The sequence below is a fragment of the Podarcis liolepis genome (assembly GCF_965112155.1).
Source record: "Podarcis liolepis genome assembly, chromosome: 18".
Lineage (NCBI taxonomy): Eukaryota > Metazoa > Chordata > Lepidosauria > Squamata > Lacertidae > Podarcis > Podarcis liolepis.
The window spans coordinates 10024177-10041493 of NC_139572.1; the positions used below are offsets into that span (position 1 = coordinate 10024177).

General features: G+C 46.2%; 1 protein-coding gene across 2 annotated transcripts; it reads left to right on the forward strand.

Moving 5' to 3' along the window:
* Positions 1–35: 35 nt before the first annotated feature.
* On the forward strand, positions 36–15802 carry SF3A2 (splicing factor 3a subunit 2). 2 transcript variants are annotated; one of them, XM_083484127.1, is made up of 9 exons: positions 36–151; positions 1386–1553; positions 1775–1846; positions 3213–3259; positions 5569–5678; positions 6870–6919; positions 8583–8723; positions 13212–13280; positions 15350–15802. In XM_083484127.1, exons 2-9 carry the CDS (start codon positions 1428–1430, stop codon positions 15683–15685), a joined length of 951 nt encoding a protein of 316 aa, XP_083340253.1. In that variant the 5' UTR covers positions 36–151; positions 1386–1427; the 3' UTR covers positions 15686–15802. The 2 variants fall into 2 exon arrangements, with proteins under 2 accessions (XP_083340253.1, XP_083340252.1); XM_083484126.1 differs by lacking the exon at positions 36–151 and having other exon boundaries at positions 1354–1553.
* Positions 15803–17317: the final 1515 nt, after the last annotated feature.

Below are 17317 nucleotides of genomic sequence, written 5' to 3' on the forward strand. Positions count from 1 at the left end.
GACATAGCTTCCGGGTGACGGCGGAGGGCTGACCCGGAAGTGTATTCCTTGTGGCGCGGCGGGCCGGCTCCGTTTGGCTTCCGAAGGAGGAAGGAGGGAAGAGCGAAGGCCGAGGAGGAGGAGGAGGAGGAAGAGGAGGAGGAAGAAGCAGGTAGGGGGAGAGGGACGCCCCCCATTATTGGCATAGCTGTCAGCTTTTCCCTTTTCCTGCGAGGAATCCTATTGGGAATAAGGGAATTTCCCTTAAAAAAAGGGAAACGTTGGCAGCCTTGAATAGGGGCTAATTAGGGTTTCCAGCGTTGGCCGAGCTCAAGAGCCTCCAGTATTTCTCCGGTGAAAATAGGGACGCCCCATCCCATCTTCATCATAAATTTATTATGGTTATATTTTAATAATAATAATAATAATAATAATAATAATAATAATAATAATAATAATAATAATTTAAAAAATACCCCACCTGTCTGACTGTGTTGCCCCAGCCATTCTGAGAGACTTCCAACATAGATAAAAACAAAACATTTTTAATACTTCGCTATGCAGGGCTGCCTCCCGGTGTCTCCTAACGGTTGTCTAGTGACTTATCTCCTTGGCTCAAAGGTCACATAACTCCAGACCCGCCAACATTTCTCCGATGGAAATAGGGACGTCCTAAGCCGGGAAAGCGGGACATTCCAGGATCAAATCAGAAACCAGAACGGCTTCTGTAAATCCAGAGCTGTCCATGCAAAATAGGGAGCCTTAGAGGGTCTGTGTGTCCCCATTTCATCGAGTCTACTCAGACCCAGAGTCTGCGACCCACAATCTGTACAGTGCTTTATTTTTCAGTCATGAGGACTAGAAATTTTTAAAAGCAAGGAAGAGAGAGACTTTTATACAGGTGTTAGTTCTACCTGGAGTCGAAACCATTGAAGCGAATGGATACGAGTAACAGGCCCATTCATTCCTATGGCTGTCCTTGGCCGGGGGGGGGGGGCGGTCTTAAAGCAGAGGTTGGGTGGCCCATCTATCAGGGATTATTAAGCTCCTGCACTGCAAGTGGGGTTGGACTAGATGATCCCCTAAGGGGACCCTTTCGACTCCACAGTTCTACAATTCTGTGGCCTAATCCAGATGGCCAGAGTTAAGAAACGATCACAGGAGTGAGAAGAAAGTTTGAGGAGAAGAAAGTTTTCATGCAAGGTGGCTGCTTTTCACGCTGGCAGAGGACTGGGCTTCAAGCTGGTAGTGAGCAGCAAAGTGGCCGTCTCACTTCCCCCTGACCCGGTGCTCACCCTCAGACCTACAAAACGAACCCCGGATTGCCATGAATTGAAAGCAGCCATCCTGGGAGCTAATAACTTGCATTCTCTCTCTATCTTTGCCACCCTCCCCCTACAAACCAGCTTTTTCTCCAGGATCTGTTTTGAAGCTCTGGATCGTCCACGATGGATTTCCAGCACCGTCCCGGAGGGAAGACGGGGAGCGGAGGTGTCGCTTCCGCCTCAGAGAGCAACAGGGATCGCCGGGAGCGGCTGAGGCAGCTGGCCTTGGAAACGATTGACATCAACAAGGTGGGATTACTCCTCCGTAAAACAAGAGGAGTGCTTTGCGTGTGGGAAGGCGAGGGGTGCCTGTGTGGGCTCACAAGGACCTGCTACTTGATATATTAATGGGGTTAACATTAATGGAGTGTATTTAAATGCAGAGATAAATGTTTGGAATGTGCACTTGCCGTGTATGGGTGTAGCTTCGAGTTCTCCCTGCTTACCGTCATTTTTTCCCTTTCCTCCAGGATCCCTACTTTATGAAAAACCACTTGGGCTCTTATGAATGCAAGCTTTGTCTTACGTTGCACAACAACGAGGTGAGCGTTCCCTGCCCCCCACTTTTTCTGTTCTCTTTTACGCCTGCACTTCCATCGTTGCCCCAAGAGCAACTGGAGGGCTTCATATCTTGCTGCTACCCGACGTAAAGGAGCTAGGTAGACCCAGATGCCTGACTGACTCTGTGTAAGGTAAAGTTAAAGGGACCCCTGACCATTAGGTCCAGTCGTGACCGACTCTGGGGTTGCAGCGCTCATTTCGCTTTACTGGCCGAGGGAGCCGGCGTACAGCTTCCGGGTCATGTGGCCAGCAGGACTAAGCCGCTTCTGGCGAACCAAAGCAGTGCACAGAAACGCCGGAGCGGTACCTATTTATCTACTTGCACTTTGACGTGCTTTCGAACTGCTAGGTGGGCAGGAGCAGGGACCGAGCAACGGGAACTCACCCCGTTGCGGGGATTCGAACCGCCGACCTTCTGATCGGCAAGTCCTAGGCTCTGTGGTTTAACCCACAGCGCCACCCGCGTCCCAACTGTGTAAGGCAGCTTCCTGCATTTCTGTTTAAATCAGCCATACATTCAAGGTCATGAGGACTGGAATCTTACGAGAGAGAGAGAGAGAGATTGAGGGACAAACCGAAGGTCAATGGCAGAGATCTGTTTTGCACACAGAAGATCCCGGTTCAATCTTCAGCATCAGTAGAGCTAGGGAAAGCCTCCTGTCAGAGCGGCTGCCTGTCATTGTAGACTCGGGTTTCCCAAGACCAGTGGTCAGGGATGGTGGGAATTGGAGTCCTAAAACAGCTGGAGGCCCAAGTTTGGGAAGCTCTGCTGTAGAGAGTAATGAGCTTGACCCAGTCTGTAAGGCAGCTTCCTCCATTCCTAAAACGCGAGGGCACCAGGCCTGTTAGACACCTTGTTTTTCTTATTTTACGTTTTGATTCTTCGGGTGGCTTCTATCCTTAATCTTAGTGCTGTCAGCCATGTTTGTATGGAACCATGAGGTCTGGTGCCTTGTCTTGATTTTAAGGAGGGCTCTGTAGCTCCATGGTAGAGCACCCAAGGGTCCCAGGTTCTGACCTCAGCGCCTCGAGGTGGGGCTGGGAAAAAGTCCCTGCCAGAAACAGAGAGCCACGGACAGTCAGTGTAGTCAGCAACAAGACAGTCGGTAGAGCGTGAGACCCTTAATCTCAAGTGTTGTGGGTTCGAGCTCCATGTCGGTCAAAAGATTCCTGCATCGCAGGGGGTTGGACTGGATGACCCCCGTGGTCTCTTCCAACTCTACAATGCTATTATTCTATGACTCAATAGCCATTGGAGGCTCCATGCTGGCTGATGTAGTCAATCCTGAGCCCAAGACTTTGGCCCCCTGTTCCTCGTTAATTTGTTTCTGCCTTTCCTTCCTACAGGGAAGTTACCTGGCCCACACTCAGGGGAAGAAGCATCAGACCAATTTGTAAGTTGCTAACTCTGTGCTCATCTTTGTCTTCTTTACACTTTTATTTAAATCTTCCCCTTCCCTGATATGAGAAGCAGAATTTCCTTACCCCCCGCCAGAGATGGAAGAACGCCTCCTGCTTAAGCATTCTCACCCATTCTTAGACCAGGGATGGGGAGCCTGTGGCCTTGCAGATACTGCTGGAAGAATGCCTCAGTTTATAAGAGGCATTCCCTCTCTTCTTCTTAGACCAGTCATGGGGAAACCAGAGATTTCTCTCCAGCCCCCAGCAGCCGGCACAGGCCAATGGGATTTGGAGTCCGGCATTATCTCGGGGCCTACAGGTGTTTCCCAAACACTGGCATAGATTTATTCTATAGGGCTTCTGTGTCCATGGAGGGAGGGGGAATGTTCATTGCTCAAGTCGGCTTTTAAAGATAGCTGGAAGCAGCTGCAATGGTTTGAAAACCAGGCATTGGATTGGCTCCTGTGAGAACAGAGTGCTGGGTTGAATGGGCCCCAGTTGGCCAAGACAGATAAACTATGGAACTCCCTGTTGCAGGAGCCAGTTTGGAAGGCTGTAAAAGAGAACGGGACTAATTCATGGAGGAGTGGGCTGTCAATGGCTCCTAGCCACAAGAGCCATGCTCAGCCTTCACAGTGAGGCGCAAGAGTGCTTCTGAATCACAGTTACTGGAAGTCACAGGACTGGCGAGTGCTTTTGTGTTAGAATTCTGTTTGCGGGTTTCCCACTGGCCTGATCCACCAGTGCTCTCCTTAAATACTCTTCTGGCATTCTTCACTTGCTGTCACTGTGGGGTAAGGGACGTCCTGAGAAGCTGGAAATGCTCCTTGCTTGAAATGTGGCAAGGAAGGCCGTGTGCCTCTTCTGGCAGACATGCAGCCTTTGGGGCAGCTGAGGAAGGTATCCTTTAGACAGCCCTCCTCCACACAAAATCACAAGCTTTCCTTCCATGGCAGTTCGGAGAAAGAGTCTGCCTTCTCTGAAAAGACAAATGTGCTTTTGTTTCTTTGGTATACACAGTCACGGGAAAAAGAAAGTACAGCCTCTTTGAATTCTGTGGTTCTACATATCAAGGCGTAATAATGATCTGCTCCTTAAGGTAAAGGTAAAGGGACCCCTGATCGTTAGGTCCAGTTGTGGCCGACTCTGGGGTTGCGGCGCTCATCTCGCTTTATTGGCCGAGGGAGCCGGCATACAGCTTCCGGGTCATGTGGCCAGCATGACTAAGCCGCTTCTGGCGAACCAAAGCAGCACACGGAAACGCCGTTTACCTTCCCGCTGGAGCAGTACCTATTTATCTACTTGCACTTTGTGCTTTCGAACTGCTAGGTTGGCAGGAGCAGGGACTGAGCAACAGGAGCTCACTCTGTCGCAGGGATTCGAACCACCAACCTTCTGATCGGCAAGTCCTAGGCTCTGTGGTTTAACCCACAGCGCCACCCGCGTACCTCCTTAGCAGGTCTTAAAATAAGGTAAAGACAACCTCAGATGAACAACAGCACATCACATATTACACCATGTCATTTATTTAAGAGAAATAAACCCAAAATGGAGAAGCCATGTGTGAAAAACTAAGTACACTCTTACGGCTTCCATGGGAATTTAGAGGCTAAGTTGCTGACAGTGGCTGCTAATGAAATGCCCTTGTTTAATTGATCACCAGCCAGTGCTCCCACCTCAATAAAAGCCGAAGTTCTGGCAGTTTGATGGTCTGGAGCATTCAGGTGTGTTATGACACAATGCCAAGGAAGAAAGATATCAGCAATGCTCTTAGAGAAGCAGTTGCTGCCGCCTATGAAACTGGGATGGGCTATAAGGCCATCTGCGACCAATTTAAAACCCATCGTTCTACAATGAGAAAGATTACTCAAAAGTGGGAAACATTCAAGACAGCTGCCAGTCTTCCCAGGAGTGGATGTTCACCCCGAGGTCAGACCGTGCGATGCTCAGAGGAATTGAAAGAAACCCAAGAGTTTCATCTCCGGCTACACAGGCCTCAGTTGGCATGTTAAATGTTAAAAGTTCATGGCAGAACAAGTGCTGTTTGTTTGGAAGGGTTGCCAGGAGGAAAGCCTCTTTTCTCCAAAAAGAACATGGCAGCACGGCTGAAATTTGCAAAGTTGCCTTAAGACTTACGGAACAAAAGTCGACTGGAGGAGGTTAGTGTGTCTGGCAGAAAAATAATTAAGCAAGTGTTAACGGTAGAGAGCTTCCTACGAAAACATCCTGCGCCCTCTTTCCCCCCCTGGAGTTATTTAAAAGCTGTTTTCCCTCTCCCCCACTCCTCTTTCTCGTTTTTAAGAGCTCGTCGAGCTGCCAAGGAAGCCAAAGAGGCCCCCGCCCAACCCGCCCCTGAGAAGGTCAAAGTCGAGGTCAAGAAGTTTGTGAAAATCGGCCGGCCGGGTTACAAAGGTAGCGTCCCGCTCTCTCCTTGGGGCTCCGTTTTCCTCCCTTGCCAGATAAGGCTAACAGTGTCTACTAGCCAGAGTGGCGAGGCAGCAATGTTTCTGGGTGTCAGCCACTGGAAGCGGCAGGAGGGGGAGAGGGCTTCTGTGTTCGAATCCTGATCGTGTGTTTCCCAGAAGAGGCATTGGGCTGGCCTCTGTGAGGACAGGATTCTGGGCAGGATGTGATAAATCTGTCGTATATGTCGTGATAAATTGGGGCGTGGGGGCTGTGTTTGTGTGTGAACACACTTTAATGGCATTTCTGCCACCCGGCAGTCCTGATTCTGCAGCCAGGTTCAGTTACACAAACACTGTTCCTCTGTGTGTTTTTCTTTGCTATCATCCAAAACCGATTTGAAGTCCATATTAGTTACATAATTTTGGGCCTGACGATATATTATAAATTGTGATGTGTGCGAGTGTGTTTGCTATGCAAAAATCACAATGTGGGGGAAACTGTGAAGCCAGCCAATGCCTCTATATAGCTCCATCCTTAGACATTGTGATGTATCAGTATAGCACAATGTTTAGCTAGTGATATATCACAATGTTAAAAGTTAGATCCCTCGCAGCCCTAGTTGGTGCTAACTTTAAAAATCCTAAACGGCCTCGGCCCATTATCCCTGAAGAAGCGTCTCCACCCCCACTGTGGTCCAGCTCCGAGGGCCTTCCGGCGGTTCCCTCCCTGCAAGAAGTGAGATTACAGGGAACCAGGCAAAGGGCCTTCTCGGTAGTGGCGCCCGCCCTGTGGAACGCCTTCCCGTTCGATGTCAAGGAGATAAACAACTGTGGCTTTTAGGAGATAGCTGGAGGCAGCCTGGTATCGTTTGCTGTTTTTAATTATGTTTTTAGATATGCTGTAACCCCCCAGTCAGATGGGCAGGGTATAAATAATAAAATAATAATAATAATTACTTATTCTGAGTAATGGGGACAGGCGGGGATCCTCAAGAAAGTCTGATGTCTCAGGTTCGAGCAAGCAGTGCTGTGCACTTTCCGAAGCGCACTCATAAGGTCTAGAAACTTCACTGTCCATTTTTAAGGCGGAAGCTGGGTGCGCTCCTTTCAGGAACACACAGCCCCAAAGCCAATGCACCCTGTGCCTCTTTACAAAGCCATACTAACCTCCACCTTGCCTGCTTTTTTTGTCCTTCAGTGACCAAACAGAGGGATCCAGAGATGGGACAGCAGAGCCTCCTCTTCCAGGTATTTTCCTCTACCTGTTACCTTGCAGTGACTTTGATGTCGCCAGGGCAAAACCATCCTCTGTTGCCAATGTGACTTAGGACAGCTTATTAATTCTGAAATATTTTTGTCCACCCCACTTCCCCTCCTTCCTCCTTGTCCCTGACCCTGGGAATAGCCAGTGTAGTGTTGTGTAGTGGCTAGAGCAGTGGTTCACAAAGTGGGTGGGGCTGCCCGCAGGTGGTTGTGGTGGGATTACCTGGGAGCTCGCTAAGGGGCGAGGGTGCTGCTGGAGGTGTAAATTACTATCAGACTTTGGAAAACTGGTATCGCTGGATCAAGTGGATCAATTTTGTTGAATTAACCTAAGTAGTTTTAATTGGATTTTTGAACAAACGGGCAATTAATGGTTACTGCTTTGAATTATTTCACCTTATTATATTTCATAGTGGGTTTTGCGAACCACTATTCAGAATAATTGGGACACGGGTGGCGCTGTGGGTTAAACCACAGAGCTTAAGGCTTGCCGATTGGAAGGTCAGCGGTTCGAATCCCCGCGACAGGGTGAGCTCCCGTTGCTCGGTCCCTGCTCCTGCCAACCTAGCAGTTCGAAAGCACGTCAAAGTGCAAGTAGATAAATAGGTACCACTCCAGCGGGAAGGTAAACGGCGTTTCCATGCACTGCTCTGGTTCGCCAGAAGCGGCTTAGTCATGCTGGCCACATGACCCGGAAGCTGTACGCCGGCTCCCTCGGCCAATAAAGCGAGATGAGTGCCACAACCTCAGTGTCGTCCGTGACTGGACCTAATGGTCAGGGGTCCCTTTACCTTTACCTTTATTCTGAATAATGTTCTTTATATGGTGGGGATGAGTTTATAGATCCAAGAGGACAGTGCTCTCCCCCCCCCTTAAAAAAAGAAAGTTTGTGAATCACTGGGTTAGAGTGTCAGTCTTAAGACCAGGGGAGACACCAAGAAGCCTACTGGGTAACCTTGTGGGGGAGGACCACCTGGCAGGATTGCTGTAGGGATTAAATGAGGAGGAAAACACTCTAGTATTGTTTATTCCATTTATTCCATTCATACGCAGGCCTTCTATCAAAAGATCTCAGGGCGGTGTACAACCTTGGAAACACATTGCAAAATATAAATAATTAAAACATAATTAAAACCTAGATAAAAAGCATAGTGACAGAAATCCTAATAATAAAATAGTCATCAGAAAACAGCCCCCCTCCCATACACATTTACAGGCTATCAATTATTTAATGGCCACAGGCCTGGGTAAAGAGGAATATTTTTGCTTGGCGTCTAAAGGCATGTAATGATGGCACCAGGTGGGCTTCTCTGGGGAGAGCATGCCACAAAAGGGGAGCCACCACAGAAAAGGCCCCGTTCTTGTGTTGCCACATTTCAGCCCTCATGAGGAGGAGGCACAGGAAGAAGGGCTCCAGACGATGATTGCAGGGTCCGGCTGGTTCATATGGGGAGACGTAGTCCCCTGTATGTATAGGTGTGTGAGTGTATTTATGTGCAAAGATAAATGTTTGGGGAGCCACCACAGAAAAGGCCTTGAGCCTTTTGGAGAAAAAGGTGGGATACGAGCACCGTCTGTCGATAAATGCATATTCCTTGTTGACGTGGGGAGCAATTCCTAAATCCAGCAAACAAATTTAATGGCGCAGATCGATTACCCGGAGATCGCCGAGAGCATCATGCCCAGACATCGTTTTATGTCCGCATATGAGCAGAGGATTGAACCCCCCGACCGGCGCTGGCAGTATCTGCTGATGGCAGCAGAGCCCTACGAGACCATCGCTTTCAAGGTGAGCGGTGCTTCCACTGTCCTCTTTGTTTAGTAGGCCGTATACTGTATTTTTCGCTCCATAAGACACACTTTTTTCCTCCTAAAAAGTAAGGGGAAATGTCTGTGCATCTTATGGAGCAAATGTGTGGTCGCTTGCTGGCTCCCTTTCCGGCCCCAGCCCCTTGCCCAGGCCTCCATTGTTGAATATTCTGCAGACGGAGGCCGTTTGTTTCCCCAGCGACATGTGACTGGCTGATTAGATGATCTGTCTGGAAACTGTAGAAACGGCTCCCTTTCCTTTCCTAAAGAAGCTGCAGAACTTTGAGCTGAACCCCATAAAAACAGGATTTTTTTCCCTTTGCAAAGTAAGCTCAACAACTTTGAGCTGATCCTCAAAAAAGGAGGCTTTTCCCCTTTGCAAAAGAAGCTGCACAACTGTGAGCTGATCCCCAAAAAGGGCTTTCCTCCTCTAAAAACTAGGCACGTCTTATGGTCAGGTGCGTCTTATGGAGTGAAAAATACGGTATTTTTTTTTTTTTTTAAAGTGGGGAAGACCTGGGTGCGAGAAACAAAATTCAGTTGGGGATTTCAAAAGTGGAACTGGGCTTTTTATTCCGAGACTTCGGCGGAACCAGAGAGGGGCTGCTTCGGCCACGATGGAGGAAGCTTATACCTGACACGGAAGAAGCATTTAGTATATGACAGTTTCCGACATCCTGAAAGCCCCCCAAGCCGCAAACGTGCGAGTTTGGGCTGTTTGGCTGAGGGTGAGAGCCGAAACGAGGTTCTAGGAGGCGAGATGGTAAACCCCGGGGGACTTTTTCTAGCTTGGCAGTTGATTTATGTACGGTTGGTTAGTGCGTGGTGCTGATAAGGCCAAGGTTGCAGGTTCAATCCCCGTACGGGACAGCGACATATTCCAACATTGCAGGTGGGTGGACTAGAGTATTCTCTTTTCTAAAATAATAATAATAATTTATTAGTTTTTTTAACATACCATTTTCAACAGTAATTAAACATACTTTTACATCTTATTCAGTTTTTTTTTACTTCCATCAATCACATCTGAAAATTTTCCAATCTATTCACTTAATACACATTTTTTACTTTCACTTTTACATTTAAATCTCATAACTAATATCTCTATTCTTTCTCTAGTTGGCAATGTTTCATATATTTCCCCTTACAAAACTTCTTGTAGTCCTACTAGCATAATTTGTTGATTACAGTTGCTTTCAAATAGTTCGTATATTTCTTCTTTTTTTTTATAAAATTTTTATTGGTTTTACAACATTTTTAAGAAAAACAAACAAACACTAAAAAAAAGACAAACATACACGTATAATTTCAAACAAATTTTCATAAACCTCTTTTCTTGGACTTCCCCATACCCCCCCTCTCTGCATCCCAATGTCCATAATTCAACTAGCAACTCCCAATTGTTACTTTCCAATCTCTATCATCTTAGTTCTCTTTTATAATCTAACCTTATATCCCTGTACCCTTTTGCTTCTGGAAACCACAACATTTTAGCATTCATTAAGTTTATAGTAGTCCTTAAGATAGCTTTTAAATTTTTTCCACTCCTCTTCCACCGTCTCTTTTCGTTGGTCACGGATTCTGCCTGTCATCTCAGCCAATGTCATATAGTCCATCACTTTCATCTGCCATTCTTCCACAGTGGGTAAATCTTGTGTCTTCCAATACTTTGCGATGAGTATTCTTGCTGCTGTTGTGGCATACATAAAAAAAGTTCTATCTTTCTTTGTCACCAATTGGCCGACAATGCCCAAGAGAAAGGCCTCTGGTTTTTTAGGAAAGGTACATTTAAGTACCTTTTTCATTTCATTGTAGATCATTTCCCAGAAGGCCTTAATCTTCGGGCATGTCCACCAAAGGTGATAAAAGGTACCTTCAGTCTCTTTACACTTCCAACATTTATTATCGGGCAAATGATAGATTTTTGCCAGCTTGACTGGGGTCATGTACCACCTGTATACCATTTTCATAATGTTTTCCTTTAAGGCATTACATGCCGTAAATTTAATACCGGTGTTCCATAACCATTCCCAGTCAGCTGACATAATGTTATGTCCAACATCCTGAGCCCACTTAATCATAGCCGATTTAACTGTTTCATCCTGTGTGTTCCATTTCAACAGCAAGTTGTACATTCTAGATAAATTCTTAGTATTGGGTTCTAACAGTTCGGTTTCTAATTTTGATTTTTCCACCTGGAAACCGATTTTCCTGTCCTGTTTAAAAAATTCCATTATTTGACGATATTGGAACCAATTTTCTACTTTATGCTTCAATTTCTCCTGACTTTGTAGTTTGAGCTTATCTCCATCCTGTTCTAAAATTTCCCAATACTTCGGCCATCCGACCTCCATATTGAGTTTCTTCACTGCTTTAGCCTCCACTGGTGAGACCCATCTAGGGGTTTTGTTTTCCAATAGATCTTTATATCTTATCCAAACATTAAACAATGCTTTTCTAACAATGTGATTTTTAAAGGCACTGTTAACTTTATCATACCAAAGATATGCATGCCAACCAAAAGCATTATTAAAACCTTCCAGATCCAAAATGTCCGTGTTCTCGAGGAGCATCCATTCTTTCAGCCAGCAAAAAGCTGCTGCCTCATAGTACAATTTTAGGTCCGGCAGGGCAAAACCCCCTCTTTCTTTAGCATCTGTCAATATCTTAAATTTAATTCGGGGCTTTTTGCCCTGCCAGACAAATTTCGAAATGTCTTTGTGCCACCTCTTAAAACATTCCATCTTGTCAAGGATCTGCAAGGTCTGAAACAAAAATAACATTCTAGGCAATACATTCATTTTGATTACTGCAATTCGGCCTAACATTGACAATTTCAAATTTGACCATATTTCTAGATCTTTTTTAATTTCTGACCAACATTTTTCATAGTTGTCCTTATACAAATTCACATTCTTAGATGTTAAATAAACCCCTAGATATTTCACCTTCTTTACCACAGTCAAACCTGTTTCCTCTTGAAATTTCTCCTTTTCCATATCTGTTAAGTTTTTCCCTAAAACTTTGGTTTTTTGCTTGTTCAACTTAAATCCAGCTACCTGGCCAAACTGTTGTATTATTTCTAAAACCTTTTTTGTACTAGTGTTTGGCTCTTGCAAAGTCAATACTAGGTCATCTGCAAACGCTCTTAACTTATAATGTTTAGCTCCGACCTGCACACCCTTGACCTGCTGGTCATTTCTTATCATGTTCAGCAACACCTCCAGAACTGAAATAAAAAGTAATGGGGAAATCGGGCACCCCTGTCGTGTTCCTTTTTCTATCTTAAGTTCCTCAGTCACAACATTGTTTACAATCAGTTTAGCTTTTTGTTCGGAATATATTGCAGCCATACCATTCTCAAAACCCTGGCCTACCCCCATCCCATGAAGATTCTTCCTCATAAAACTCCAAGAAATATTGTCAAAGGCTTTCTCCGCGTCCACAAAAATCAATACTGCTTTAGTGTTTATATTCACCTCTAGCTTTTCCAGAATGTCTATTACATTCCTTACATTGTCTGCCAGGTGTCTTTTAGGGAGAAAACCTGCTTGGTCCTTATGAATCTTCTCCATCAAGACTCTTTTAAATCTTTTTGCCAAAATGTCTGCAAAAATTTTGTAATCCACATTAAGAAGTGATATTGGGCGGTAGTTCTTGAGTTGGGTCTTTTCAGTCTCTGACTTTGGTATGAGTGAAATATATGCCTCTTTCCACGATTCAGGTGCCCTTTTTCCCTCAAGGATCTCATTACAAACTTCTCTTAGTGGTTGAGTCAACCATTCCTTCAGCGATTTGTAGTATCTGGAAGTCAGTCCGTCTGGTCCCGGAGATTTGCCCAGTTGCATATTCTGAATGGCAGCCTCTATCTCTTGTTCTGAGATTCTCTGGTTCAAGTCCATCTTACTTTGATGAGAGATGTTTTGTAATCCATATTTTCCAAGGAATTTGTCTATATCTTCTTCATTTTGCGGGCCTTGAGTGTAGAGTTTTTTAAAATAACTTAAAAAGCAATTTCTAATTTCATTAGGTTTAGATATATTCTTTCCATCCACCTCTAGGCTTGTAACTGTATTTAGTTTCTGCCTTTTCTTCAGTTGCCATGCCAAAAGTTTGCTACATTTATTTGCTGATTCAAAAGTCTTTTGCTTCATTTGCTTTATCTTCCATTCAATCTCTTGGTTCAAATAGTTCGTATATTTCTTCCAATTTTCTGTAAATCTCTGGTCGTGCAGGTTTCGAAATCTTCCTGTCATTTTATCTAATTCTGCGGACTAGAAAATTCTCGGGGTCCCTTCGAACTCTACAATGGCGTGATTCTAACTTCTACAGTTAAAATGGCTGATTAAATCAGATGTCCAAAACAAGTTTTAAAAACCTACCAGCGTGCAGATAGCGTTATATTCTGCTGTTCTATGCGCTTTGGCTAAGCGATCGACATTCTTACTAACGCTTTCCCTCTGCTCAGGTGCCAAGCAGGGAGATTGACAAAGCCGAGGGCAAGTTCTGGACCCACTGGAACCGGGAAACGAAGCAGGTAAGCAGGGTCTGGGGGGTGGAGGGGAGCAGGGCCGGGAGGGTCTGGAGCCACCGGCCCCAGCATCCTAACCTGGGCTGCTCCGACTCTTCAGGATTTCGGATTTGCGGGAGAGAGAACCTTCCCTGCCTTCCCTGGAGATGCAATAATCTGTAAACAGACCCCTGTGCTGCAATACAGCGGTACCTCGGGTTAAGTACCTAATTCGTTCCGGAGGCCCGTTCTTAACCTGAAACTGTTCTTAACCTGAAGCACCACTTTAGCTAATGGGGCCTCCTGCTGCTGCCGCGCCGCCGGAGCACGATTTCTGTTCTCATCCTGAAGCAAAGTTCTTAACCCGAGGTACTATTTCTGGGTTAGCGGAGTCTGTAACCTGAAGTGTATGTAACCTGAAGCGTATGTAACCTGAGGTACCACTGTATAGACAAGCTGAACAAAATAACACAATACGATGGCCAATGACAATGGCACTAAACACTATTTATAGCCTAATATAAATGATCAGAAATTGCAACCAAAGTCTCTAAATCTTCTTCACCAGCTGCGGTAGAATAATTCAAAAGTTTGATATATGCATAATCTGTCACCAAACATCACGGGAACAGAGTTTCCAGATAACCAATCTGTTTTGTTCAGCCAATCTTTATCAATTCTTCATCAGCCAGACTTGTAAGAATTAACGTGAGAAGGGTGCAGTTCAATTTCTTAACAAGCTGAAATTACAATATACATGCGATAAAACCTGCGCCTGTATAAAATAGAATGCATAATATATACAACTAAGAGACATACCCGATCTTACATGTAAACATAAACACTGTAGAAAATATGCTCTGGATCATATGATACTGTAGTCACTGATGCTGGTAACAAATTGTAAAGAACATAATATAGTTAGCCGCAGGTGAAAATTAATATACTGTAAGGGAATTTAAAGACACAGCACAATATTAACAGCAAGAATGCCTGACAACCAGATGAAAACAATACCCCCATCCAGTCAGTGGATCGTGGCAGATAATGCAATTAAATAAAACAATGAAAATCTAACTCAGAATTCAATCTCCCTGGATGAACATCTACATGTTCAACTCTGTTCATCTGGGGGGATTGAATTGATAAAGATTGGGTGATGAAGCACTGAACGAAACAGATTGGTTATCCGGAAACTCTGTTCCGGCAATATTTGGTGACAGATTATGTATGTATCGAACTTTTGAATTATTCTACCGCAGCTGGTGAAGAAGATTTAGAGACTTTGGTTGCAATTTCTGATTGTTTGAAACTCGAAAAATTAGAATATCGTGGAAAAGTTCATTTATTTCAGTAATTCAACTTAAAAGGCGAAACTAATATATGAGATAGACTCATGACATGCCACGCGAGATATGTCAAGCCTTTATTTGTTATCATTGTGATGATCATGGCGTACAGCTGGTGAAAACCCCAAATTAACAGTCTCAGAAAATTAGAATATTAAATGAAATCAGCAAAACAAGGACTGCAAATAGAGCAGTATTGGACCTCTGAGAAGCAGAAGCATGCATATGTACTCAGTACTTGGTTTGGGCCCCTTTTGCATCAATTACTGCCTCAATGCGGCGTGGCGTGGATGCTATCAGCCTGTGGCACTGCTGAGGTGTTATGGAAGACCAGCATGCTTCAATAGCAGCCTTTAGCTCTTCTGCATTATTCTTTTCCACAATATTCTCATTTTCCGAGTTTCACCTGTATAAATAGTGTTTAGTGCCCTTGTTATTGGCCATCCTGTTGTGTTATTTTGCTTCCCTGGAGATGGAGCCTGGGACCACTAAGCGCCAGAGCTGTGTCCTCTTTGAACGTCCATCTGCTGGTACCCAGTGGCTCCTATATTCGTGGCGGAGAGGCTGCTGTCTCAGGCTTCTGATCTCAGTTGCTGGAAACCACGGGAGGGGGAGTTGCTCCTGCGTTCGAATTCTGCTCGTGGGCTTTGCAGAAGAGGCATCTGATTGGCCAGAACAGGATTCTGGACTAAGCCAGGCTCTCCTACTCTTGATGGTAACTCTCTCTCTTCCTCTCTCCCCTCCCAGTTCTTCCTGCAGTTCCATTTCAAGATGGAGAAGCCCCCAGCCCCGCAAAGCATCCCTGCCGGGCCGGCCACCGTCAAGAGGCCCCCGCCGCCCCCGCTCATGAACGGCCTGCCCCCTCGCCCCCCGCTCCCGGACTCCCTCCCCCCGCCTCCCCCCGGAGGGATGGCCATGCCCCCCATGCCGCCCCCCACGGGGCCCGTCCCCATGCCCCCGGGCCCACCGCAGCTCCCGCCAGCTCCCGGCGTCCCTCCCCCCGCCCCCCTGCCCCCCATGCTGAGACCCCCGCTTCCCACAGAAGGGCCCGGCAGCATCCCCCCACCGCCCCCCACCAGCTGAAAAAGCCGTTTGGGGGTTTTGTCGCGGACTTCCTTCGTCTCCCGGTGCCTGCTTCCGACTTCTGTTTTTCTCGCTCTCCCCACCCCCTTTTTAGAATAAAAACACACTGGTTTGGAATCCTGTATCTTCATTTAAAACAAATTCCTCCATTTCTGGAATTGCCTTTCGTTGCGTCTAAGAAATCAAACGTTGGCTTCTAAACTTCTTTAGCAAAGGGCAGTATGGAGAGTCTCAAATTAATCCAGCAGGGGGGTTTTTAGGGTGTGGGTGTGTTTAGAACAATTCCTAGATCGGGCCACGCAGGAGACAAATCAGTAAAATAATGAAAGGTCATTGGGCAAGCCCCAGAGTCCTTGACCCATGGTGGCGGGGCTACCTGTTGTGTAATTTTATATATCTCTGCCATGTATTCCCTTTCCCTTTATTTGTGTTTTTAAGTATTGTGCCTGTTCGCCATAGGGACAGTCATCTTCTGCACTTTTAGAATAAAGAGTTTAGTTGGATACAACATGCACACACACTGCAAAACCTGGGGAATTGGGAGTGAACTGGGACAGCTCACTTGGTGGAGCATAAGACTCGGTTGTGGGTTCGACTCCCATGTCGGACAAAGGTTCCCTGCATTGCAGGGATTTGGACAACCCTCATGGTCCCTTCCAACCTTACAATTCTATACCTTAGAAGGTTTGGGGATCCCAGCCTAGGAATTCGGGGACCTGGTTTCCTCAGGGTTTGAATTAGAACCATCTGGATTTTTGCTTTGGGTTCCTGGTAAAATCTGGTACATTACGCAGCACGGCATGATAATTAAATTTAGGAGTCATCGTGGCATCGTCCATTAGGTGGATGGCAGCTAATGGATTAAGGTTGAATCCCAATGAGAAAGAAGTGCTGTTTCTGGGGGACAAGGGGTGCGTGGGTTTGGGGGACTCCCTGGTCCTGAAAGTGGTAACTGTGCCCCGGAAGGACCAGGTGCGCAGCCCGGGGGTCATTTTGGACTCACCGCTGTCCGTGGAGGTGCAGGTCAGTTCTGCATCCAGGGCAGCTGTCTACCAGCTCTATCTGAGGACCCTCCCTGCTTGCGCCGTGTCTCACCAGAGTCGTCCAACCTCTAGTTATCTCCCACTTGGACTACTGCCAGTCTGGTGTAGTGGTTAAGAGTGATGGACTCGTAATCTGGTGAACTGGGTTCACGCTCCACTCCTCCACATGCAGCTGCTGAGTGACCTTGGGCCAGTCACCTCTGAAGTCTTTCAGCCCCACAGAGTGTTTGTTGTGGGGGAGGAAGGGAAAAGGAGATTGTTAGCCACTTTGAGACCCCTTAGCATAGTGATAAAGCGGGATATCAAATCCAAACTCCTCTTCTGCAATGCGCTCTACGTGAGGCTACCTTGGAAGGTGACTCAGAAACTACAATTAATCCAGAATGAGGCAGCTTGGGACTGGGAGCGGCCGCCGAGACCATAGAACACCAGTCCTAAAGGATTTACACTGGCTCCCAGTACGTTTCCAAGCACAATTCAAAGTCTTGGTGCTGATTTTGAAAGCCCTAAACCCTGTATACCCGAAGGAGCATCTCTGCTCGCATTGTTCAGCCCTGACACTGAGGTCCAGCTCCAAAAAGTCTTTTTG